This window comes from Geotrypetes seraphini, chromosome 7, assembly GCF_902459505.1.
Source record: "Geotrypetes seraphini chromosome 7, aGeoSer1.1, whole genome shotgun sequence".
Lineage (NCBI taxonomy): Eukaryota > Metazoa > Chordata > Amphibia > Gymnophiona > Dermophiidae > Geotrypetes > Geotrypetes seraphini.
In genome coordinates, this window is record NC_047090.1 from 95081538 (window position 1) to 95108400 (window position 26863).

The 26863-nt window shown below is 45.0% G+C and overlaps 1 protein-coding gene across 1 annotated transcript in view; it reads right to left on the minus strand.

Moving 5' to 3' along the window:
* Positions 1–1738: 1738 nt before the first annotated feature.
* The window catches only part of RAB15 (RAB15, member RAS oncogene family), a 274174-nt gene continuing 249049 nt past the window's right edge, over positions 1739–26863 (minus strand). The window contains exons 4-7 of the mRNA XM_033950805.1: positions 15806–15883; positions 13186–13275; positions 5316–5381; positions 1739–2380 (exon numbers count right to left, since the gene is read on the minus strand). Coding sequence (XP_033806696.1) covers positions 2222–2380; positions 5316–5381; positions 13186–13275; positions 15806–15883 — 393 coding nt within the window. The 3' untranslated portion in view covers positions 1739–2221. The remainder of the gene's footprint in view (positions 2381–5315; positions 5382–13185; positions 13276–15805; positions 15884–26863) is intronic.

The window sequence follows — 26863 nt, forward strand, 5'->3', positions numbered from 1 at the left end:
CTATCCCCACACCCGTCACGCATGCACCCCCTCCCATCCTAACCTTGAGACTAAAATAAATACCTTAAAACAAACTGGCAGTGTCAGCAGCAATCTAGACAGGCTGCTTCATGGCCTTCTATCTTCTGGGCGTTCCTCTGCCGCGTTGCTGATGATGTCATCAGCAATGTGGCAGAGGAATACCTGGAAGATAGAAGGCCACGAAGCAGCTTGTATAAATTGCTGCCGACACTGCCGGTTTGTTATAAGGTATTTATTTTGGTCTCAAGTTTGGATGGGAGGGAGAGATGAGTTGGGAAGCGCTGATGCTGCTGGCTACTAGGGCTTATTTTCGGGGGTAGGGATTATATTAAGACCTACTCCGAAAATCATGCTAGGGCTTATTTTCGGGGAAACACGATAGTACAAGTGTTCTGAATTGATTTTAGCATGAACAGTTTGTAAAACCTGTTCCAATATGCACACCTGAAGAAATTGTAGTTTGTGTTTAAGCCTGCAATCAAGTTCAAGTAAACGTTCCAGTTATCCATTGCACCTTGGTCTCAGCTTGATTCCTTTGATAAGAGAACAGAGTGAGGACCGAGTGTGGTGAGTGAACCCCAGAATTGTGATCCTTCAGTCTACTGGATTTTATCCTGCTCCGGCCCACGCTCAACTCGAGAGACAGATAAAATCTTGATGGATCTTTTCTTTTGTGGTCGCGGGTCCCCAACCTGAGGAGCTGACTAGTGCCTGTATACGGTGCGTGAGACCATGGCTACATGCGTAAGTGGCAAGGCAAGCCTTTGTATACACTTACCCACAAAAGGGCCTCTTTAAATGTTCGCCAGCGCAAGCAGCATTTTCCACCTGCTGCAGATTTGCATATAATAGAGGTGACAGGCATGCAAATCTGCTTCATGCATATTCATTAGGGATATCTTGATAACTGCAGTTAACTTGCGGGTCCCCAAGGCAGATTTAAGAACCACTGTGCAAGCTGATGCCAAGTTAGTGCCAAGATCAACGCTGGTGGCAGGTGATCACCACGCTGCTCTTTGCCTGGTTAATCTCTAATTTCATGTTGCTTCTTTTATTATTTGATCTAATGAATTAATATATCACTTAGTACAGGAAGGTTAAAGCTATTTGCAAGACTAAAACAAAGCTGTACTACAGTTAAAATCAATACGATACAAAAATGAATAAAGCTCAATGCCCATTATTCCTGTTCGGTTTTTGTATTCAGCTGAATAATATTTTATCATTATTCGTAGTTGGATGAATAGTAAAATATGCTAATCAGTTCAGCTCCAATTTTGTACCTATTTAAAAATGAATTAAAAAAAAAGGAATCGCATAAAGAATTCTGTTAGATGTCTACTGAATTATTTAAACATTACTTTGCACTGTCTGCTCTTAAGACATAACATGGGATTAAATGACAGAAGAAGGTGGCATTTCATAGATTAACCAGGTTTCTGAGACATGGGCGTTTGAGGACAAAAGTCTGCGCAGGCGACTCTGTCATTTTTGCTGCTAGTGCTACAGACTAACATGGCTACCCCTGCGGCTTTATCCAGGAATTGCAGAGACAAACTTAGGGCCCCTTTAATCAGAGCACTTACCTCGCTGGCCCTCACTAAAATCCTCTAGCACAGCTTGATAAAAGGGGGGCTTAAAAGTGTATGGGATAATTGTCTGAATCTATTATTTATTAAGTGTCATACTGTTTACTCACGATCAAAATAGCATAAGCAATGGTTCAATTGCCTTTACTTGAAAAACAAAATAAAATACTTACAAAATACAAACTTGTAATTTCAGACTGGAGAACTGAGATCAGATGTAATAGGTTTTACAACAGATACCACAAATATTCTATCAATTCCCAGCATTTTTTCAAAGCCACATTCAATACTGAAATGACTGCTTTCTCAATGAAGAATGGGCTTCGTGCGCTTTTCATCAAGTCACGAGTCTGCATCAGAATGATAAATATGCACTGCCATAGCGCTTTGGAGAAATCTAAAAAGCACCTAAGATTCAGAACATTTCTGGACAATAATACACCACTTAAAGACACTTTAAGGTCCGAGGAGACTCAAGTAGTGCAGAGAGAGGTTGTCGGCATTCCGATGAACAATGTCTGAAGCGCTATAGCAGGTGAGACAGCTGCAGTCCCTGTCTGTAGGAAGGGAGAGAAGGCGGTGGAGAATGCAGAGGTGCTTTAGGTGTGCTTTCAACACCAACAGGCCTTTCGAGAGTTCTCTGTCCCATCTGGTTTACTTTCGTCCTCTTCTAGATCAGCTATGTTCAGTTCATTGGTGGGATGCTGACGGAGTCCATCAAGCTCTTTCTTATGTGCCTGTAAGACTAGTTCTGTCAGTCTAGTGAATGACTGGAAGAGAGAATAACGTTATGAATTACACCGACTTGTACATTTCCCCCCCCCCCCCAATTCTGTATATGGTACCTAAAGTTGTGCACTTACGTTGGTGCGAGTAACCCATGCACATGCACAACTTCATTAATTGGCCTAATTGGCTCCGATAATTGGCAATTAAAACATCATAATTGATGCTAATTTGGACTAATTAAAAGTTACAAGCACTATTCGGAAAGTGTGATTCTCTATAAAGGGGGCGTGGCCAGGAGCATTCCTAAAAGTTAGGTGCATTGTTATAGAATATGTCCAGTCCACGCATAACTTAGGCACAGACATTTAGGCCAGCTAAAACCAGGCTTAAATGCCTGCACACATGTTATGCGTCGCACAAAGACGTTAATTGAAATTCTAGTCAGTGCCTATTTTTTAGGTGTCATATATAGAATATGGGCTTTTTTACATAAACCTCCTAATTCTATAAAAAGCATTAAAAATTGTGCATGCAATTTAATTGACTAAAAATCTAATTAGCACCAATAATTGACATTTTAACAAGCAATTATTGGTGCTAATTAGAATCAATTACAAGTTATGAGTGTACCTAAATTTTAGGCATGCATCAGAGAAGAGGGAACTGAAATGGGTGGGTTATGGGCAGATCGAGGACGTTATTTTAAGTTATGCGCATAACAATAGAATAAGGCCATCCGTCCCTACATTTAGGCGCAGGCATTTGCACCATGTTTCCATTGGTGTGAATGGTCTTTCCCAAATTTAGTCACAGTTCCAGGATGTAAACACTATCCTATAAACTGCACCTAACTAAATTCCCCCCCCCTCCCTTTATGAAGCTGTGTTAATGTGTTAATGTGTTTTATCACCGGCCGTGGCGGTAAAATCTCCGACGCTCATAGAATTCCTATGAGCAGCAGAACTTTTAACGCCATGGCCTGCAATAAAAAACACTAATGTGGCTTCATAAAAGGGGAGGTAAGCGCAGTTTATAGAATAGCGCTTATTTTGACACTGATTTTTTTAGGTGCAATGTATAGAATTCAGTCAAAAATGCATCCAACAAACTGATGGGCTATTGGTCAAATGTCACATAAGCTTTATTGCCACCATCTTCTATGACACCTAGATAATTCATGCTCTTTAACAGTGGCGTAGTAAGGGTGAGGGGGTCGGTCCGCCCTAGGCGCCATGTTTGTGGGGATGCAGGCACCCCTCATCCTCTATGCCCCGCCTCTTCCCATTCCTCCCCTCCCCCGCCTCTTCCCATTCCTCCCCTTCCCCCATAACTCTAGTTGAAGTTGTTGTTCACAGCGGTCAATAACATGCTCTTCACGACCCCATCGTCTCTCCTGCTGACATCACTTCCGGGTGCTGCACATAGGAAGTGGCATCAGAGGGAGAGCCGACAGAGTCGCGAGGTGCATGTTGTTGATCACCGTGAGCAACAACTTCAACTAGAAGCACAAGGAAGGGAAGGAGGGAGCGCGCGTAGGCGGGATCGGGGAAGGAGTGAGGTGTGGAGACAAGGGTAGGGGCCACCGCCCCAGGTGCCTCTCACCCTCGCTACGCCACTACTCTTTGAGTCTAGTAGCAAAAGAGGTAGGGGTAAATATTCAGCTAAGTGAGGACAAGCGATTTTTAGCTTTATGCCTGGATACCCAATGCTGGGTCATTTCTGGCACTGACACTGAATATTCAGACTGTGCAGCTAGCTGACAGTTCTCCGGTTTAGGCCAGTAAATTCTTCCCTTAACTGCATAAGTGAAACCGAACAAATAGAGGACTCTGTGCTATATGGACCTTCCGATGTGTCTGGTTTCCTGATGCAGTTAAGTGCTGAATATTGACACTTAACCTCATAAGTGCTGACTCCTCCCCAGATGGCCCACAACATAATTGACTTTGGCTTAGGCAGTTAAGGCCCGATTCTATAAATGGCGCCTAGGTTAGGCATCGCTAGGCGCCCTAATCGCAGACGCCTAGTGACGCCTAATTAAAATCTGCGCACAACTAAATTATTTTTTAATTGGTTAAATTACAAACCGATTTTAAAAAATTACTCATTAAGGCCTTCTTTTACTAAGCAGCAGTAGAGGTTTCTACCGTGGCCTGAATTTCCATGTACTGCTCCAACGTAGCTACGGCGCTCGTAGGAATTTTCATCTGGAGCCTACCAGACTCGGCTTATTTTTTTTGATTGCAGTTCTCAAATGGAATTTTCTTAAATGGCCCTGCCCAAATGATAACTTTAGTGCATGGCCATAAATGAAATAATTAGAAAATTGGGGGGAAGGTTAATGTTCATGGTAAAAATGTCCTTAGCATGTGGAATGACCCACATAAGAGCACGCTAAGGACGTTTAGTAAAATGACACCTAAGTTAGGAGCATAAATCCTTTGCATTTTGGGCCCATTGACTTTTAGATGGTTGTAAATGTTTAATAAAAAAATAAATAAAAAAGAGAAAATCCCAGCCGGAATATTCCCAAGACATAAAGACTGTTGAGGCAAAAATATATCCCCCTCCCCCTTTTTTTTTTTTTTTTACTAAGGTTTCTATCATGGCCCAGAGTGCTATATGCACCGACATTCATAGAATTCCTATGAGTGTCGGAGCATTTAACGCTCCGGACTGTGGTAGAATCCTCTGCCATGGCTTAGGGCTCCTTTTACAAACGTGCACTAGCGTTTTTAGTTCATGCATCGGATTAGCGTGCGCTATCTGAAAAATTATCACCTGCTCAAGAGGAGGCGGTAGCGGCTAGCGCACGTGGCACTTTAGCGCGCGTTATTCCACGTGTTAAGGCCCTAACGCATCTTTGTAAAAGGAGCCCTTAGTGAAAGAGTGGGTTAATTTGCTTTTTAAGTGCAAAGGAGAGCCAAACAAATTTGATAACTATAGCTTGTTGGGATATCATGGTGTACTACGTACCTCTTTAATGTTGAAATTGGTGCAGGCACTTGTCTCATAGAAGTCCATGTTATATTCTTTAGCAAGCTGTAAAGATAAAATGCTCTTCAGAGAAAATATTTAAGAATCCCCATGAAGATGGGGAAATCAATTTTTTTTTTTTTTAAGTTTTATGTGGTTAAATAGTTTTTTTTCCCCTTGTTGAATGTTTTTTTTCCCCAAATTCTCCCACCTTTATGGATGTGTGCAGAAAAAAATTCAGTTTGTTTCGTGGTTATCTTCAGACATTTTGCTTGATTTGTTTCACACATATGATTTAATTTTATAAATTCTGTATGCTAATTAAAAGATTAATGCAAACATGATTCTTGAGGTTGATTTCTATGTACTACTTCCATTGTATGCAAATAGATCTTATGCATATTCATTGTGGAAATCTTAAAAACCCGATTGATTGCCCACCCTGGTTTAACACATATTAAATCAAATTAGTATGCACATCAATATTCAGCCAGTTTTTTTAAACGGTGACTGCCACCAGTTAAATTACACCCAGATATTTAATGCCCACATAACTCCGAGCTGTGCCCCGACTCTGTCCTTAGACTTTCCTGGCACTAACTGAAAAGTGCTGCAGCAGAGGAGATATTCAGTAGATATTCACCTCCCTATTTTCCCTACTGCCCTGTTGAATATCAGCTCCTTGGTTGGCTTTCACAAGTTAGCTGGATAGGAGCTTTCCTGTCATGTTAAAGTCGCTTTGAATATCAACTCTTAAATTTTTAGGAAATTATCCAAATCTTTTTATAAACCTTGCTAAGCTAACTGCTTTTACCACTTTCTCTGGCACCGAATTCCAGAGTTTAATTAGGTTAGGTGAAGAAATATTTTCTCTGGTTTGTTTTAAATTTACTACTTAGTAGCTTCATTATGTGCCCCCTAGTCCTAGTAATTTTGGAAAGAGTAAACATGCGGTTCACATTTACTCGCTCCACTCTATTCATGGCTAGATGCACTAAACATGGTCGCTAAGACCGTGCAATTCGCTGTTGGCCAATTTTTGGGTCAATTGTGAAATAACGATCAATGTTCCAACAAGTTTCCATGCAAATGATTTGCACAGAGGTTCCCCTTCCTGGTGCATCCTAGAAAGAACCTTAAGTGTCTGAGCCAATCAAGGCCTTAAGCCCCTCCCTCTGTATCCCAGGATGCACTTGGAAGGGGAAAGCCCGCCATTTTGGAGTGACGGGCCTGAGGAGCAGGCGGGACTGGGCATCCTTCCTGCTGTCAACCTAATTTCCAGGTATAGAGGATGTATGGGTATCCCTCCTGCTGATTTTAGCTGGCATAGGGGAGGTTCATGTTGGCAGGAGGGAATGGATATGTACCAAAGTAAAGAACAAACTGATTCACAGTCAACAAACAATTACAATGAGGTAACATGGGATGCCAATGGGCCCCATATTAATTTAAATATATTACCATGTCCTAAATTTTCAGCATTTATTCTTTCAGATCTATAACTAGAGCAAAGACTTGCCCACCAGAGCGAAAAATTTTAAACGATCACAGTTCTTCCAATTTCGAGTGATCATCCGGATGGCTATCCCTGTCATTATAAGGAAAAGATGACCTTTATATTGATCTATAAGGGGCTTAACATGTAATATTGTACCACAAATGATTGCCTCATACGTTAGAGGAATTGATGATTCTAAAATGTTATTAATTCTACCCCATATTGACTTCCAAAATTTGAGTATCAAAGGACAATAGAACAACAGATGATCCAGTGTCCCAATGTCTAAATGACAGTGCCAGCATCTGTTAGATTTAGAATTATCTAATTTATGCAACTTAACTGGGGTCCAAAAAGATCTATGTAACAGAAAAAACCATGTTTGTCTCATAGATGCCGACGCTGTACATTTCATCCTCCAAGTCCAAATTTGTGGCCATTGAGATGCAGAAATATATTGCTTTATCTCAATGCTCCAAATGTCCCGAAGACCGTTTTTTGGTTTTTTATTCAAGAGCTCAGATATTAATTTATACCAACTGGCAGCCTAATGTCCTAACGTATCTGTCTGGAAGGAAAGGATCTGAAGACTATAGAAATTTTTAAGATTTTGCCAATCAGGGAACCCTTTCTGAATGGCCCGCTTCAACTGCAACCATTTATACTTCTGAGAGTTAGCTATACCATATTTTTGTTGCAATCGTGAAAACTTAAGCATTTTCCCATCTGATATAACATCATCTAATGTTCGAATCCCTGCTTGCATCCATTGCTTCCAGAAGATCCCAGACTTGCAAATTTGAATCTTGGAGTTTAACCACAAGGATTGATAAGTAGATTTTTCTCTGTCAATGTATTAATAAAATTCAAAGTTTTCCAGGTGTCTAATAAAATACTATTGTCCTTAACCCATCTGGGCAACTTGATACTCAACACATGAAACAGTCGCATCGGGGACATAAATTTCCATTCTAAGTATAACCAATCTGAGAGATTTTCCATGAGCTCAGGGAAGATCCAATACATACCATTATATAGGCTTGATGGTACCTATAAAAGTTGGGAAAATTTACCCCACCTGCCGCAATTGGTTTTTGTAATAATACTAAAGCAATTAGAGCAGTTTTACCTAGCCAAATAAATTTAGTGAGAATACTATTTAATTTTTTATAAAATGACCCCTGAAAAAAAATTGGCAACATACCCATTTGGTAGCAAACCACAGGCAAAATCATCATTTTAATCGTCTGGACTCTCCTCCACCAAGACATTTCTGTGACCTTCAGCAATAAGGATCTTTCATCGTTTCCTCCAATGTTTTCTGAATCCAAATGCCTTAGGGCTCCTTTTACAAAAGCCAAAACCCAAGGAGTAGCAATATTCCATGCTACCAATCCAGGTCAAGCAGTGGCTTCCCCCATGTCTTTCTCAATAACACATGGGGAATGCACTGCTTGACCTGAATCGGTAGCATGGAATATTGCTACTCCTTGGGTTTTGGCCAGGTACTAGTAACCTGGATTGGCCACTGTGAGAATGTGCTACTGGACTTGATGGACCATTGGTCTGACCCAGTAAGGTTTTTCTTATGTTCTTGATCACTGGAGGGATTAAGGCATAGCTCCTCCTTAATTCCCCAGTGGTTGCTGTCCCCATCCTTCTCCTCTGAAAGTGAAATTGTCAAGGAAAACCATGTTGTATGTCAGCTGCAGGTATTATAGCCATTGTTAGGGATGCCAGATTTCCTCTTTAAAAAAAGAGGACGCCTGGCCCTGCCCTGTTCTGCCCCCCAGCCCCGCCCCCACACAAACCTCCCTGAGCTTGAAGGCCACATTTGGGAGCCTTCACATATGAGTGGACGTCGACGCAATGATGTCATGCGCACGTGCGTATGACATCATCACAGTGACTGTCGCGCATTCGCGAAGGCTTCCAGATGCAGCCTCAAAGCTCAGGACTTCCAAAACCCGGACAAAGTGCTGGGCTTTGGAAATCCCTCCGGGCGCCCGGATAGTCCTCTAAAAAGATGACATAGCCAGCTTTTCCCAGCCGTCTGCCAACCCTAGCCACTGTGAACACAGCCAGCAGGTCAGAGGAATAACTTAATGGTTAGTGCAGTGGACTGTAACTCTATTAATCTTTTTTGTTCTGGAGCTCCCTGGAGCAACAAAAAAATACCTACTGTACCTGTATGTACACCACTTCAGTAGTCTTCAGACTTGCAGGGGTCTTATATGTTTAGGCATAATAAATATTTTTCAGATCCAGGATAGATCAGATTTACAGACATAAAAAGTGCTACGGGGGAGTCAAATCTCTGTTCACTGCATTAACCACTAGGCCACTCCTCTTGTCTGCAAGTAGAGAATGACACGGGGACCGTTTACCACGGTAAACTGCGGATCACTGCAGTAAATCCGCAGGAATGGAGACATTTGCAATTGGTTTACTGCAGGAATGGGGACAAGACCTTTCACCACCCCGCGGGAATGGGGACAAGACCTTTTACCACCCTGTGGGAGCGGTGAAAAGTCTTACTCCTGTGGTAAAAAAAATTGCACCTGTGTCAGACTCGGCATCTTCTCCCCAGCTCCTCATGCACCTATTTTACCTTCAGGAGCCAGCCATGCCACGATGAAGACAGAAGGAACCTAAAATCAAAGCCTGAGTCCAATGTGATTTGAAGAATAAAATTCCCAGACAACCAAAAGAAAAAAAATTAATTTAGTTTATATTTTGTGATTAGAATATTTCAGATTTGAAATATGTATCCTGCTAGAGCTGGTATTAGACATAACTGGGGACCACAAAGTCCGGGCTGTGCTTCTTTAACTTCCAGCTGGCTTAGGGCTCTTTCTATGACCAGGGGGCAGTTGCCCTAGTTGCACTTCCCTAAGATTATTCTTGCCATGTGTGACTAAAGTATTCTGTTAGCTTGATTTTTCTATGTAGCATTCGGTAGTAATTTGGTTTGTTCAGTTTTCACAATAGTGAAGGGGATATTTGTGAAAAGGAGGGGAGATGGATTTTGTTTAACCTTGGTGTTTTATTTGTGTTTATAAAATGACAGTTGTCAGAGGAGAAGCTTCCACCCACACACACGTGACTGCAGGGCGGCATAGGCAGGCTTCGCCAGCATCAGTTTGTTTTCTAAAGCGCCGCAAAGGTAATGGGGAGGGAGTGAGATAGATTTGGCCAGAGGGAGGGAAGGGGCCACGTGCACGATCGGTGACTGCGCACCTTCCCTCCCTTAAGTTTCTTTACGCCATGAAGGTAAAGGGGAGGGAGGGAGATTCTCTGGCCACTGAAGGACAGTAAGGTGGCAAGAGGGAAGGGTGGATGCTGCGGGGACAGGGCAATGAAGGGGACGGTGGGGACGGGGCAGTGAAGGGGATGGCAGGTTTGGGAATGGGGTGGTGAAGGGGACGTCGGGGACGGGGTGGTAAAGGGGATGGTGGTCCAGTGACAGAGCAGTGACAGGGACAGATTTTTACCCGTGTCATTTTTTATCTGCAAGGATGTCTGTATGGCCATTTTAATACGTATGCTGCCAGACAGACGACGTCCTGGTCCCCTGTTTTCCCTGTGTATAATTAAAATGTTTCAGGTTTCCTTTCACAAAGCTGTTTAAGGCTTTTTTATCGCCGGCTGTAGAGGTAGTAGCTCCAATACTCATAGAATTCCTATAAGCGTCAGAGCTAACACAGCTGCAGCCGGCAAAAAAACAGCCTATCGTGGCTTTGTAAAGGGAGGGGGTTAGTTTGTAAAATGATTGTTCAGGATGGACAACTCCAGCTTAAAGGCATCCTTTTTAATAGGAAATCTGAATGTTTTGTTTGAAAACTGCTATAAGATGGACCTTTTTTGGATGTTATGAACAGGACATCCCAATTCTGATTTGAAAATTCTTTTGAAAATGCCTCTCTACACATCTTTATAAAATACTAGCATATGCAGGAGAAACTGTATCTAGATTGCAGGTGAGAGCAGGTATAAAATGTCCATACTTACATTATTTAAATGCATGTGTAAATTAGCTATTTTATAATTTTATAAGCTCTGCCTGTGCTCCATCCAAACTCTACCTCTTATGCACCTATCAGCAAATTGTGCACCATCTTGTAAGTGGATGTACATTTACGCTGTAGGAATTGTATAACAGGCTATTTATGCCCATACGTGGCCACCATATAAAATTAACCACTTAAGAGGGAATTTGGTATTCGTCGCGTAAAGTTGAGCACCAGGATGATCTGCACTGTGCGTGAATTCTATAACGGCCTTTATAGAATTCTTCCCGACACCACCAGATCCACTCAAAAATTCAAACTATCCTTCCCCTCTTTAAAAGGCATATCCCATTCAGGAAAATTAGGGACATCCATCGTCTTCAGGATCACCGAATTGTGGAACAGCTTTACTGCCCCGCTTCGGAGTCTAGCCTCCCTCAAACTCTTCCGAAAACATTTGAAAACTTGGCTTTACTTTAAAATATAATTGACTTCTCCCTATTCGATATACTAAGTCCCTCTAAACATTCTCTTTACTAAGTCCTTCTACTTTCGTTGGAGTTCCTTCTATATCAATTCCTGTAAACCGTGTCAAGCTCTACTTCTGTGGAGATGATGCGGTATACAAACTTAAGGTTTAGTTTAGTTTAGTTTAGTTCTTCCGTAGCACGCATTTTATGTCTAACTTTGTGAATGTTTAGATCTGCCAAAGGCTGATGTAAATACTCACCCCCCAATTAATGACAATCACGGAGATGCAGGTAACTCTAACACACCTCATCAAACATTTGGAAACACCCTTGACCCACCTATATCCTCTATGGCCACGCCCCCTTTGAAGTAGCGCTGCCATACTGGGACAGACTGAAGGTCCATCGAGCCCAGTATTCTGTTTCCAACAGTGGCCAATCCAGGTCACTGCAATGCAAACTCAAAATAAAGCCTGGTAATGCTTGCTAAGGCCTATTCTTGATTGTTATCACATTGTTCTCCAATTAGTTTCTGCACGGATTGCCCAAACTTGTGTGCCAAACTCTGGGTAACCTATCCAGAATCCAAGGGTTAGAGGATGAATATTGCTGCTTATATGCATAAGTTATATATATCTAAGAGGCACTGCTCCTAGAATACCCCAAATGTACCACCTTTCAGGTAGATGATTTTGACTAAATAATAAATTATAATTCCTATACAGTAAACTCTCAATTTAACAGACTACTCGGAGGGGGGTGGGGCATCTGTTAAATGCGATTGTCCAGAAAATCTGAATGTCCCGAAAATGGTGGCTTTTCTTTTGCTTTGCGAATGTCTGATACCGTTTGCTTTTTTTACACCATATTCTTCACATAGTCGTGCCACAGATATAACTGATTCCAATTTCTCGATGAGATCCAATTTTGTGCATTTTCGTTTTTTTATCCATGACTGTGCTCTTTGCTTAATTTGCTGACGGAAACGGATCTTTCCATTTTAGAGGCAGTGCGCATGCCCAAACTTCAATTCTCGGAAATGCCCAAGGCCGGACATTTTGTCCGTTTAATCCGAAGTCCAGATAAACGAGGTCCGGATAATCGAGGGTTTGCTGTATTAGCCATTCAAGTCATCTGAACTTTTTTGGCTTGTACTTATGCAGTCTGTATAAATTCTTGAGAATATTGACCTCTGTGTGTTGAAATAGCAAAATACTCACAATAGAGTGGAGGAGTAAATGGTTCATAGAGCAGACTGAGATCCTAGGAAACTGGGTTCAGTTCCCACTGCAGCTCCTTCTGCAAGTCACTTATCTCGCCATTGCTCCAGGCAGTGGTGTAGCAAGGGGGAGTCTGGGAAGCAGACCACCCTGGGTGCCGTCATGATGGGGGCACCAGCACTCGCGCCATCCTTTCTACTCCCTCAGTATCTCTTTAAATCTTTGCCGCATGAGCAACTTCCCTGGCCTGCTGCTCGTGCTGTTCTGATGCCCCTCTGAAATCAATTCCGAGTCGAGTGGCCAGTAAGTGATATCAGAGGGAAAGCCAATGCCGGCACGAGCAGCAGGCCAGAGATGTTGCTTGGGCTGGCAAAGATTTAAATAGGAACGGTGGGGGGGGGGGGGGGATGGGGAAAGGGAGGGCATGAGTGTGGCATGGGGGTAGGGAAGGAGCAGGGGAAAGGGGAAAGGGGGTACGTAAAGGAGGGCGCGGGGAGACACCACCGCTCCAGGCACCTCCTACCCTTGCTACGCCACTGGCTCCAGGTACAAAAAAAACTTAGATTGTGAGCCCATTAGGGACAGAAAAAGTACCTGCATATGATGCATACAGTGCTGTGTACATATAGAAATGATGGGTAGCAGCTCTCTCCCTGCTACTAGTAGCCTTACCTGTAAACCTTGATCTGTGCCTACTTGTCGTTTGTGGTCCTCATCAGCCTTATTTCCAATTAAAATCTTCTGGACGCCGTCAGGTGCATACTGTGGAAAGATGCAACATGCGGGTCACTTTTTACAGTTTCAGAAACGCTTGTGGTGCACAAGATATCTGCTCAGTGTTTTCTCCAATAGATTTTATGCTTGTTTTTTTGTTTGTCTCTCTGGAATTCGCTGCCTAACCACTTGCGTGGTGAATCTGATTTAAAACAATTTTAAGTAAAACTAAAAACATTCTTGTTCCAGAACGCCTTTGGATAACAACTGTCCTTTTAAGGACAAAATTAAAGTAAACTGTTACTGTTTACCCTAACCTATTGTACTTTCCTTTTATGTTGCACTTTTCTATAACGATTGTAGTTCTTCCCCACTTTCCTATTGTTTGAAGTAGGTCCAAATGTTTTATCTGTGCTTTATTATGACACTTGGATTTTATCCAGTATCCCTTGTTTTTATATGTTTTGAAAAATTGAAAGGGGTCAGGTTTAGAACAACCGCTAGGAAGTTCTTTTTCACCCAGAGGGTGGTGGATACATGGAAGGGGCTTCCGGAGGCTGTGATAGGCAGGAGCACGTTACAGGGCTTCAAATAAGGTTTGGATAGGTTCCTAGAGGACAAAGGGATTGAGGGGTAGATAGGAGTAGAGGTAGGTTTTAGGGATAAGAGTAAGAAGTAAGTTATAGAAATAGGCAGGGACCACTGCTCAGGCAATAGGCCTGATGGGCCACCGCGGGACCGGACCGCTGAGCAAGATGGACCTCTGGTCTGCCTCAGCGGAGGCAACTTCTTATGTTCTTATGTTTTAATATGTTTTTATGTAATTTTATATTGTACACCACTTAGAAACCTGATTAAGCGGTTTAAAAAATCTTTTAATAAACTTGAAACTTGTCATCTTGTTATTCTAATGGGGATCTGAGGTCCTGGTTTTTAAATCAGTTTTGTAACAACAAAATAAGAGAAACTCTTTAAAAAGTGTCCCATGCTGGTGCCCTAGCACTACAGAGTCCACTGCATTAACTGCTAAGCAAACCCAGCTAGGAAACTGTGTTCAGGAAACTAGATCTGAGTTTGATACCTTAGGACAGTGGTCTCCAACTTTTTTAATGTAAAGGGCCACAGTGTGAATATGAGAAAGCTCCGAGAGCCACCAAAAGATTTCAAGCTTACACATACTACTAATTTTGTAAACCACCTTGATCTGCTTATTCAGACTGGGTATTAAACATTAAAAATTACTACTAATATTTATTCTACAACTCTTAAAAGATACATTTTAAAAGCTTACTTTATTTGGGATTGTCAATAGTAGTAAATTCCATAAATGAGACACCTGAGTAACACACTTAAGAGATTGTTTGCAGTTACTATGTCAAGTAGGCAAGTTTGAATAAAGACTAAATCATTGGTGAGGCAAGATTTCCTTTGGCTGAACTCATGCAAACCCTGTCTCATTAAATCATGTTTGTCTACATGTTCCACAATTTTATTTTTTATAATTGTTTCCACTATTTTGTCCAGTACTGAAGTTAGGCTTAATGGTCTGTAATTTCTCAGATCTCCCCTGGAACCCTTTTTTTAAAAAATGGCATAACATTGGCCACCCTCCAATCTTCAGGTTCTACAGACGATTTTAGCGACAGGTTACAGATCACTAACATTAGGTCAGCAATTTCATGTTTGAGTTTGTTCAGTACCCTGAGATGTATACCATCTGATCCAGGTGATTTATCACTTTTTAACTTGTCAGCTTGGCTTAGTACATCTTCCAGATTCACTGAGATTTCTTTCAATTTCTCCACATCACCTTTAAAAATCATTAACGGTTCAGGTAAAGACTGAAGCACAGAATTAATTCAATCTCTTCGCTATGGCCTTATCCTCCCCGAGCTCCCCTTTTGTTCCTTGATCATCTAATGGTCCCACTGATTCTCTCACAGATTTTCTGCTTCCGATGTACTTAAAAAAATTGTTACTATGAGTTTTTCCCTCTTTGGCAAGTTTCTCTTCATATTCTTTCTTAGGTTTCTTTATCAATGATTTGCATCTAACTTGCCAGTGCTTATGTCTCTTATTTTCTTCATTTGTATTTGAGATCTCATGATTATATAGCTTTGTCGCTACATCAGAAAAAGCCAGTCGGCATCTTCATTAGGTCATAAGGTATCAGACAACTCAAAAGTTATATTGAGTTGTCTGAGACCTTATGACCTAATAAAGATGCCGAAAGGTTTTTTCTGATGTAGCGACAAAGCTATATAATCAGTAAGGCTATAGCTCAGAAGGTCATTTATCTACAACAAAAATTTTTCAATTAATCATTGATAAGCTATATAAGTACTGGTTTTTGATTTCTGTCATGATATATACATATATACCAGAACCATTGCCTGTTTTAGAGTCTGTGATGTATTTCATACCAAACCAGGCCTGAGAAATTAAGAGGTGTATTTTCAAAGCATTTAGACACACAAAGTTCTCAAGTGTTTTGAAAATGAGCCCCATAATCACATTCCATTTGCTCATCTTAAGCTTATAGTTAAATGAATCTAAATGGTGGTTTGAGTCTGCTTACCTCATCTACATCACTGGCCCATTTCATTATGTGTTGGTAGGAACGCTCACTGGTAATGTCATAAACTAAAAATATTCCCTGCAAGAAAAAAATATTAAAAAATGTTCAGCAAAGGAACACAAAATATATAGATGTCCTAAGCAAATACACACCACAAGATCATATCCAAACTTGGCTTAGGTCTAAGGACAAAAGGTCTAAAGTTTGTTGGTATAATCATTGTGAGATGAGAACAATACCTGCCATGCCCTTCTGCTTTGAGACATGTGAGCATTATTTTTTTGCATTTGTCTATAGAGTTAAAGAGGGAAAAGATGACAGAAAGTGTCAGTTTCTAATGCTGAATCTGACATGGACTCTGTTTAAAGCTAGAGGTCTTTGCTTTTCAGATAATTATGGTGCAGTTTGAAAATCTGGGTAAATTACTGTTGATACAATGCAACTCTTTGTTATGTTATAGGAATATTGGGATGAATCATGTAAAAATGGATGTGTCCGTCTATCTGTCTTGAGACAAAATAATCTTTCACTGAGGAGACAAACCATCTAATATTCAGTGTATTAACTGGCCAGAAATGGCTCTTAGCCAGCTAAATAGTGCTAAGCCAGCTAACCACTAATATTCAGTGAGAGCCAGCTATCTCCCGCTGATTATCCTGATCACTGGCTAGCCAGGTCATTGGCAATGTCATGCGACATTGACGATCAGCGCCAATATTCACTGGCTGACTGGCTAAATCTAGCGGCCAGATAGACCTGCCTAAATAGCAGGTCTATCTTTGGCTGCTATGACTTAACCAATGAACATCAGCTTGGCTGGCTATGCCTACTGTGGCTGAACATACATCGGAGTTTCAACGCCAATGGCTAGATACAAAGTAGCTAGATGAAAGTTATTGAAACGGATATCTCATCGGAAGAGGTGTCGTTGCAAAGCTAAGTAACTTATTAAGTATTACAACTTTGTTCAGAAAATATCTGGAAGTACTGTATTATATTTGGAAAATCAAAAAATTAAAATCAAAAAGCATATATAAAATGTTTGGAAAATGAAATTGATATAATACAGCATAAAGATCAATGAGGAGTCCAGCCAGCGGGAGTTACGTTACTCTGCTGATATTCTGAAGATCCTGCTGCAGCTAACTATATTTTAGAATGCACTTGGGTATTGTTTAAGTTAATTTAGGGTTATTTGTAAGACTGATGTAGATACAGCCCCAGCACTGAATTTCCATGTTCGCCACTGACCACGGGATGTAGCCACCTGTGGCCTGAAAATCAACCCCAAAGTCACCAGATTTCATGGGTTCATAGACAAAAGCGCGTGCCGACAAAGGTGCGCAGACAACTGAGCGCAAGGCGGAAGCGCGCCGAAGAAAAACAGTATTTTAAGGGGCTCTGACGGGGGTGTTGGCGGGGAACCCCCGCACTTTACTTAATAGAGATCGTACCGGCATTGTGGGGGGTTTGGGGGGTTGTAACCCCCCTCATTTACTGGAAACTTAACTTTTTCCCTCTTTTTTAAGGAAAAAGTGAAGTTTTCAGTATAATGTGGGGGGTTACAACCCCCCAACCCCCCCACAACACCGGCACGATCTCTATTAAGTAAAGTGGGGGGGGTTCCCCACACCCCCCCCCCCCGTCGGAGCCCTTTAAAATACTGTTTATCTTTGGCACGCTTCCGTCTACGCTTTGTCATCGCACGCTTTTGACCTGTCACCAATTTCATGTGTTAGAATGTGTATTTTCATTTCAGCAAGTTTTGTTCCTTTTTGGCACACCAACACAAAATAGCAAGCACTGTTTTGTTTTACTGCGTACAATTATGTTTTAGTGTGTACTAAAATGAAATAACACACTAAAACAATTCAATGAAATGAAGAAAAGACAAAACAAATAACACCAAAGAAAACTTTTTTCTCCTCCAGACTCCTAATGCATACAAAGGTATCTTCCAAGCTGCTTTTCCTTGCTTTCACTCCTTCGTTACTCTCTGGATGCAACATGGGAAAAATATACAAAGGAAGGATCAGTGATCGGTATGTCTGAAGATGATATGAACATTTTGCACAGGGTAGATATGCCTGAGGGGGTAGATAAGATGAAAGATCATTTTTAAACAACTGGATAAACAGACAAAGTGGCAGCTGTGCTGTAATAAAAAAGCAATGCAAAATCATATTTTTGGAAATCAGAAATCCAAATGCCAAAATACATTTATTGGTGCTAAAGAAATAGTCACCAAACAGGAAAGAGACCCAGGGGGGTCATCTCTTACTTCAAGGTAACCAGGGTCTTCTCTTATAAATTGTGTTTGTTTACTGCGTGATCCACCTAGAACTTAGGATTGTGCAGAATATAAATTGTATATATAAAAATAAGTAGAATATATGCAGATCTCACTAGTAGAAAGAAGGAAGTAAAGTTATGTCTCTAGAGGTTTAGGATGGACTGGAGAGGGCTTTGATGGAAACTCTACTAATTTGGAACATGAGGACAGTGCCAGGCAGATTTATAGTCTGTGTCCTGCAAACGACAAGATGGTTTGGATAGGCTGGAGTGGGCTTCGATGGCAACTCCAGTACCAGGCAGACTACGTCCCAGAAATGTCAGAGAGCCAATTTAATCATGAATTAATGAATGTGACTGTTGAACAGACTGGATGGACCATTCAGGTCTTTATCTGCTATCATTTACTATGTTACTATGTAAATATGTTTAGTTATGGAGACCAGGTCCCTCTCCCTCCCCCCCCAAAAAAAACCAAGACATTGACAAGATGGAGGCAACTGAAAGAAAGATTACCAAATAGCGTAAGGACTGTATTGTGAGCTATACATAAGGTTACCAGATGTCCGGACGTCCCCGGACATGTCCTCCTTTTCTAGGACATGTCCAGGGATTCGGACGGCTTTTCAAAACCCGGCACTTTGTCCGGGTTTTGAAAAGCTTCCTGGAAAAGTCAGGTTGGGAGGGGGCATCCGTGTATGCAACACAGTGACGTCACGCATATGCGTGCGTGCACATGACATCATCGCGTTGCATCCACATATGCGTGGATGCCATCTGGGGCGGGGCTGGGGGCCAGAACGGGGCATGACACAGTCGGAACAGAGCAGAACTGGGCAGGCCTGTGGTCGTGGCCATGGTCTGGATTTTCCTTCGGGAAAATCTGGTAGCCCTTGCTATACAAAGAAACCGTGCTGGAGCTAAATATGCATAGGGCAGTTCTATAAGTTACATATGCCAAGCAAATTTGTACATAAGCATGCTACATATTATTCTGTAATGGAGCACTTACTGTAAGTGCCTTAGTGCATAACTGCAAGGGGGCATACACGTAGACAGCACATGAGAGAGGCATGGGTACGTCTCCCACTTATGAGCATAACTCACGAGCAGGTTGTGTCACTTAGGCACACCCATTTTGACATGGGTATGTGGGTGCACCAAAATGAAGATTACTCCATAATGACATCTTGGCACCATTATAGACCTAGGCTCGGATTCTCTAACTGGTGCTGTTGTCATTGGCCACCTTACAAATGGCCGCCAATCGCATGCCAATCACACAACGGTGCCGGTTAGAGAACTGCGCCTCCAGAAAAGGTAGGCACTAGAAATATAGACCAGGGTTTTCCAGGCCTACTTTTCCGGTGCCTACCTTTGAATGTGAATCACGCCTCTGTAGGCGCTTTACGGAACATAAGTACATAAGTGTTGCCATACTGGGACAGACTGAAGGTCCATCAAGCCACTGGCATAGCGAGGGTGAGAGGTGCGAAACCCAGTGCCTTGTGCTATTCTATGAAGCATGCTGAACCCGGAACGCTCGTTACAGAATAGTTTGGCACCAATTTTTTTTTCAGCACCAAATTTTGAGTGCCATTTATTGAATCCAGTTCATCATGAGTGAATTCAGAGTTCATTATTGTTGAACAGTGTTCCACAAACTTTTTAAAGCTGTGGCACAATAAACTCAGGGGCCGTGGCTGGAGGGCATCCGGAAGTGCACGGACAATGATATAATGATGTCACGTGCATGTGTGATGTCATCATGTCGACGTCCGCCTCCAGGCGGGTCCCTGAGCCTGCAATTGCTTTGCTAGTGGAGGGTGCTGGAGGAGGAGAGGTGCAGAGGAGGCGCCAGTGCCTCTCTTCCTCGATGGCATCTCGCGGCACACCCGGAAGTGTGCTGCGGCATACAGTTTGCAATACAGTGTTCTAAAAGAACCCCAAATGCGGGGGGTCACGTGATGCTGCCTGCCTGAGCGGTCGCACGCCGGAGAGCTCCTGCCTTACCCCTGCTAAAATCGGCTAAAATACTGACTCCTTCGGGTCCCCGCGGCGAAAACGAGCGGGCGGGACAGGGACTGACACCCCGCTTCTCTAATTTTTTATTTTTTGAACATCGGGAGTGACTGCATCGGCGGAGGGATCCCGTAGTGCTGCCTGGCGGGACGGCCGCGTGGCGGCGAACTTCGGCCTCATCCCCGCTAGCCTCGGCGCTCCTGTTGCAGATTTTCAGTCCCCACGGCAGAAACGAGCAGGCGCTTCTCTATCCCTGCTCCTTGGGGGCGACTGCGGCGACGGGAGGGTCTTGTGGTGCTGCATGCCTGGACGCCGCGTGGCGGACAATTCCGGCCTCACTCCCGCTAAGCCCGGCACACACATTACCTATATTGAGCCCCCACGGCAGAAGTGAGCAGGCAGGAGGGGGATCTCCATCCAGTTTTTTGCTTGCCAGCGGGGGAGACAGCAGAGGCGGGGGGGGCCACGTGGAGCGGCCTGCCTGGGTGGTCGAGTGCCGGAGAACTCCTTCCATACCCCCGCTAACAGTGAGGGGCAATACAGGCCTTTCAGCGTCCCCAAGGCAGAAACGAGCAGGCGGGCCGGGGACTGACAGACCGCTTTTCCCTTCCTGGTCCTCGGGAGCGACTGTTGCGGCACGGGGCATGCCCATAAAAACGGCGAAAGGCGCCCGGGACAAACCCTCTCTTACCCCCTCCAAGATGGCGACGGAGCAGGCCACGTTCACTATCCCCGCTGGCGACTGGATCACAGATATCACGCGGTCGGTCACGGCGGCGCTGGCAGATAAACTGAATAAAATTCAATCAGCGGTGGACGAAATGCACGAGAAGTTCGATTCCCACAGCCAGCGCCTAACAGAGGTAGAGCAGCTTGTGTCCGACCAGGAGGACACGTGTGTGACGCTGACGGCTCAGGTGGAGGAACTCACACGGACGTCTCGGGAGTTGCAGGCGGCCCTAGAGGAGCAGGAGAACAGGAGCCGACGGAACAACCTGCGGCTGGTCGGGCTCCCGGAGACGGTGAGTGACCAGGACCTCTACATGATTTTCAGCAAATGGCTCCCTGAGACCTTGAATCTGTCGGGGGGAGCGGAGGCCTTCGCCTGCGAACGGGCGCACCGCATTGGAAATCGACCTCTGGAGGGGGGTAGGGCGAGGACCGCCATAGCCCGCTACTCTAACTGGAGGGAAAAAGAACTCATACTCCGGGCCTTCCGAAAGGCGGGCACCTTGGATTACAACGGATCCCGAGTGCTTATATTCAATGATTACTCTGTGCGGGTGGCGGCCCAACGCAAGCTTATGGCACCCTCCTGCACTGATCTCCACAACAGAGGAGTTAAGTTCGCGCTGGTCTATCCGGCGAAGCTCCGAGTCTGGCATGAGGGCAAAACTCTCACCTTTAACAGCGGAGATGAGGCCAGGGCGTTTCTGGCAACTTTACCTGCCTAATGTTACTCTAAACCGGATGTGGCTGCTTTGCGGCTCGCCCGCAGATGCGGCTCAGTACTCCTAGGAGCTGTGTTGGTGTCCTTTTGAGTTTATCCCCTGCGCGCTCAGCGGTACCGTGAGGCCAAGCCGCTATTGCGGTGGTGGAGCTCCTTTCCTCGACTTGGATATGATTCCCGAATCCGAGCGGCTGGAGTGACCTGAGTGATACGCGCTTGGCTTTGAGGGGCAGCGGTGCTTCAGCATTTCCAGTGGACTCCTGTATCCCCGCCGGCTACACTAACCCTTGAATGACTCTCTTTGATCTTGGTGCGGACCGCCTTGGCTGGAGGGGATTCCTTTCGAAGTGGCGTGCGGCAGTCCTGGAGCACTTTCTTGGACTTCTTGGTATCACCTATTCACTGTTCACTGTTTGTGTTTAACTTCCTGTTTTAGCATTGAATGCGGGGACTTTATGTTAGGGGTATTGTTCAGTGGGCGGGGGGGGAGGGCTCCGGGCAGGTTGGGGGAACTGTATGGGTTTGTATGCTGATGGGATGGGATCAGCCTGGGGGGCAAGAATGGGGGGGGGAGGGTGGAGGGAGAGTTTAGGGGGGGGGAGTGAACGGGAGCGTGTGATTGTGTATGGGATGAGTGAGCTGGGGGGAAGGGTGGGGGTCTGGGGGGTGGATTTGGAGGGCACAGAGATACCAGGGACAGCGAAGCTTAGCTGGGAGGCTTCGTCTGGGCCCACTTATTCTTTCTGTTTTGGACGAATGCGTATTTGGCTGGTGGAACATGGATGAGTTTACACTCGTTGGGAGGGGTGTTTCCTTCTGGATCACTGTGCTGCATAGAGCTACTCTCTCACTGTTATGGCTGATTTAAGAGTTGTAACCTTTAATGTCGATGGCATCAGGTCCCCGGTAAAGAGATCCCGAATTCTTACCAGCTTGCGACATTTGAATGCGGAAGTAGCGTTCCTGCAAGAAACCCACCTCACCCAGACCGAACACTCTAAGTTGCGAAGAAATTGGGTTGGGGAAGTTTATTCCTCCTCCTCCGGGGGCAGGAAATGCGGGGTGGCAATACTGTTACACAAGAGACTACCTTTTACCTTGCATAAACAATTGACCGACCGGGAGGGGAGATATGTACTTGTGCTGGGGGAACTATGGGGTTTAAAACTGTTACTCTGTAATCTGTACGCCCCCAACTCTTACTGTCATAAATTTTTCTCCTCTATTCTCTCCCTAATTTCGGCTTACCCGGATTATCAGGTGGTTCTGGGGGGGGACATGAATATCACTGCAGACCCGGGGGTGGATTGCAGACCTCCCAGGAGCAGTCTGAGAGATCATGATAATAAGGGGGTGGGCTTCCTGATGCAGCATTTAGGTCTGGTGGATGTCTGGCGGACACTACACCCATATGACTCGGAGTTTACTTTTTACTCTCATGTACATAAGGTCTATGCCCGCTTGGATTATATACTACTAGACCAACGGCTGTTCTCTAGGGCTACTAGATCGGAGATAGTGGATTCCACGATCTCGGATCATGCTACTGTGGATCTCACACTGACACTGGCGACTGGCAGGAAGGCCTCCTCTTGGAAAATGGCATTACACCTGTACCACGACCGGGAATTCCGGACGTACCTTCGGGCACGTTGGGCGGATTACCAGGCTACAAATGACACCCCGGATATTGGACCCATATCTTACTGGTACGCTTCCAAGGCAGTCCTGAGGGGGCATGTGATCGCATACACTGCGGCTAAACGCAAAGCCCGGGGCGCTGAGCTTCTCTCACTCACGAGACAGCTGCATGGGTTTCGCAGGGCCCACATCTCCTCTCTCTCGGATAAGGAGCGACAGGAATACAAGACTATACGTGACCGCATTGAGACTCTGCTTCATCACAGAGCGGAGCAGACCCTTGCGTTTCAACGGTATAACCTGCATAGATGGGGAGGGAAGACGGGGAGACTTCTGGCGAACCTAGTGAGACCTTATAAGAAACGTCAAATTATTGCGGCAATCCGCGATGCTGGGGGCACTCGACATGAAGGGGAGAGACAAATTGCGGAACAATTTGTTAAGTACTATGAAACTCTATACGGCAAGAGACCGCTAGATGAGATAGCCCTTCAGGATTTTTTCAGGGGGTTATCACTACCTCGCCTGGAGGAGGATCAGGCTGCATCTTTGAGCCTGCCGATTACCGAGGCTGAACTTCGTGTCACCATTCGGTCCCTTAAATTGGCAAAGGCGCCCGGCCCGGATGGGTTTGGACCCGAATACTACCGCATTCTAGAAGATCTGGTGGCGAAGCCCCTGAGTGCAATGTATAACGAAGTGGCAACCTCTGGGGGCTCTTTTCCGGATAACATGGCTCATATAGTTCTACTCCCTAAGCCGGGCAAGGACCCGGATCTGGTGGGGTCATTCCGCCCAATTTCCCTACTAGATCAGGATATTAAGCTTCTGGCTGCGACTCTGGCGAGACGTTTGAATGGTCTTCTTCCCGATCTCATTCACCCAGATCAGGTTGGGTTTGTGCCGGGGCGATACGCCTCTATGAACTTAATGAAGGTCTTGGGAGCGATTCATGACAGGGTAGGCAGGGGGGGTCAGGAGGCGGTGGCGGGACTGGATATGGAGAAAGCATTCGATAGCATCTCTTGGGATTATCTATTTTGGGTCTTACGTCGGGGCGGATTTCGGGGTGCCTTCCTGGACTGGGCTTCTGCCCTATATCACAACCCCAGGGCGCGCCTAATGATCAATGGGGGTTTGACGGAAGATTTCGGTCTGCAGAGAGGAACTAGACAGGGGTGCCCGCTCTCACCGCTCCTCTTCCTACTGGCTATCGAACCCCTTGCGGCGAAAATCCGGCAGGATGTGACAATTCAGGGAGTTGCGGTACGGGGACAGGAATGCAAAATCAGCCTGTTTGCTGATGACATCTTACTCTACTTGGATCAGGTTTCCGTGCATCTGCCTAGAGCTCTGGAGGTGATTCGAGCCTTTGGAGCACTGTCGGGATTACAAGTAAATTGTAGTAAATCGGAACTTCTGTTACTGGCTGGGGGCCGGGCGGAGACCTGGCACGCGGTGTTGCCGATCGCACCCACGACTAAACCAATGAGATACCTCGGCATATACCTCAGCACTGATCTTCCCACGCTTTACAACGCAAATATCCGCCGGCCCCTTGAGGCCATCGCAAAACTATGCCAAGCTTGGCAGGACCTGCCGCTGGGGATTCTGGGTCGGGTGGCCTTAGTGAAAATGAGTCTGGTACCGAAGCTCTTGTATCCCTTGCAGGCCATGCCACTTTGGCTCACCAGGAGGGATGAACTTGTCTTTAAATCTACTATCTCTCGATTTGTTTGGAGGTCTCGCACCCCTCGGATAGCGATGTCCAAGCTTATCTTGGATAAAGCACTGGGGGGACTTAATGTCCCGGATATTCGGCTTTATAATGTTGCCTCTCTCCTCCGCTGGATTCACGAAGGCTATAGTGAGTGCCCCCGATACTCCCCTCGAGGATGGTTGGCGAGCTGGAGTGCCCCCTTTCAATTTATGAACCTCATACATCGACACGATGATCCTGGGAGGCGCTATACGGTTTGCTCCCGTTTTCTGCGCCCGTTTAGACTGGCATGGCGTTGGTGGAGGCGACGACAGCAACTACCACCGGACATATCCCCTTTTGTGCGCCTGGAGGGCAACCCTAGGTTCCCACCGGGCAGGGGACGATCTGTATTTCAGCATTGGTCGGCCCAGGGTTGTAGGTTGATGGAAAACGTACTTGACCTGTCTCCGTCTGGATTTCCCTCCTTCCAGCAGGTCCGGGACGCGTGGGGCCTTCCCTCGAGCTACATGTTTTCTTATTTTCAGGTTCGTCACTATTGGGAGACGGAACGTAGGGGAGTGGCGGGGGCCTGGGTCAGGGGCCCTCTGGATATCTTGTTCTCGGCCACCCAGCCCGCGCTAAATTCCCTGGCGCGCTGGTATCGCATCCTTAAGTTGTCTCTTGGCACGTCGGTACTTACACCGGTGCGTACATCCTGGGAACGAGACCTGGGGCAGGATATTTCTGAATCACAGTTCACTGCCTGCTTTACAGCACTATATTCCTACACTAAATCAGCAGACTTCCAGGAACTCCAGTATAAGATCCTTCATAGGGCATACTTTACGGCACAGAGGGGAGCGCGAATGGGAATATGGGAGAGCGGTCTTTGTATTAAATGCAAGAGCAGTGCCGGAACATATATACATTCCTTTTTGGAGTGCCCACGATTAGATGTGTGGAGGGAAGCCCTCCCCTTGTTGGAACAAGTGGTGCAACGCACTGTGGAATGGGACTATGGGTTCTTACTCCTGGGTCTGCAGACATCCCTCCAGGACCAGGGTTTCACTACACCCCAATGCAGGTTTCTCTATAATGCTATTTTAGTAGTAAAGAAACTAATCTTGACCTACTGGATGTCTGAGGAGCCCCCTCCGCTGCCGCATTGGAGGTGCCGGCTTCGAGAGGTAGCTATGTTTGAAATTCGATCCCAAGCAAGAACAACGAACGTGCTTAAGCAACATTACGCTGGATTATGGGCGAGACTGCGGGACCTGGTGCCGTCGACCGCACGAGAGGGGGATCAGGGGCCTTCTTAGCAGGGAACTGCTTTTCCGTTTCTTGGCTGGACCATGGGGTTTTGCCTCCTTTAACTGACTCTTTATAGCCTTCTTTTTCTCTCTCTTTTTCTTTTGCTTTCCCTTTCTATACTTTAGTGCCCTGGGTTGGGGGGGAGGGGAGGGGGGGAGGGAGCTTCTTGGGCTATGAGTGGATGGTCTGTATGAATGGATGCTGATGAGTGCGCTTGTTGATCTGAGTGTTGCGTGGGTTTTTTTTTTTTTTGGGGGTTCTTTTATGGAAAAAGGCGGGAGATCACTGCTCCAGACGGGTGACCTTCCTTTTCGAATGTTCCTCTCAGCTTACGCCCTCACTGCTCTTTTTGTCTTGCTTTGTTCTTGTCTATCCCATGCATGGGGGGGTACCCTGGGGGACGTATTGCTATTGTTGATGCCTGTTCTGAGTGTTGGACTGTTATTTGTCTTTTCATATGGTTACTGTTGCGCCCTGCTGGGCGGTGTATTCTCTCTCGCTGTCAATAAACATACGTTTAAAAAAAAAAAAAAAAAAAGAACCCCAAATGCACGGCCTTCAGCCTAGGTCTATCACTGCAATAGCCACACTAGGTACATTGGATAATAGATATAACAGGTAATACTGTATATCAGGGGAG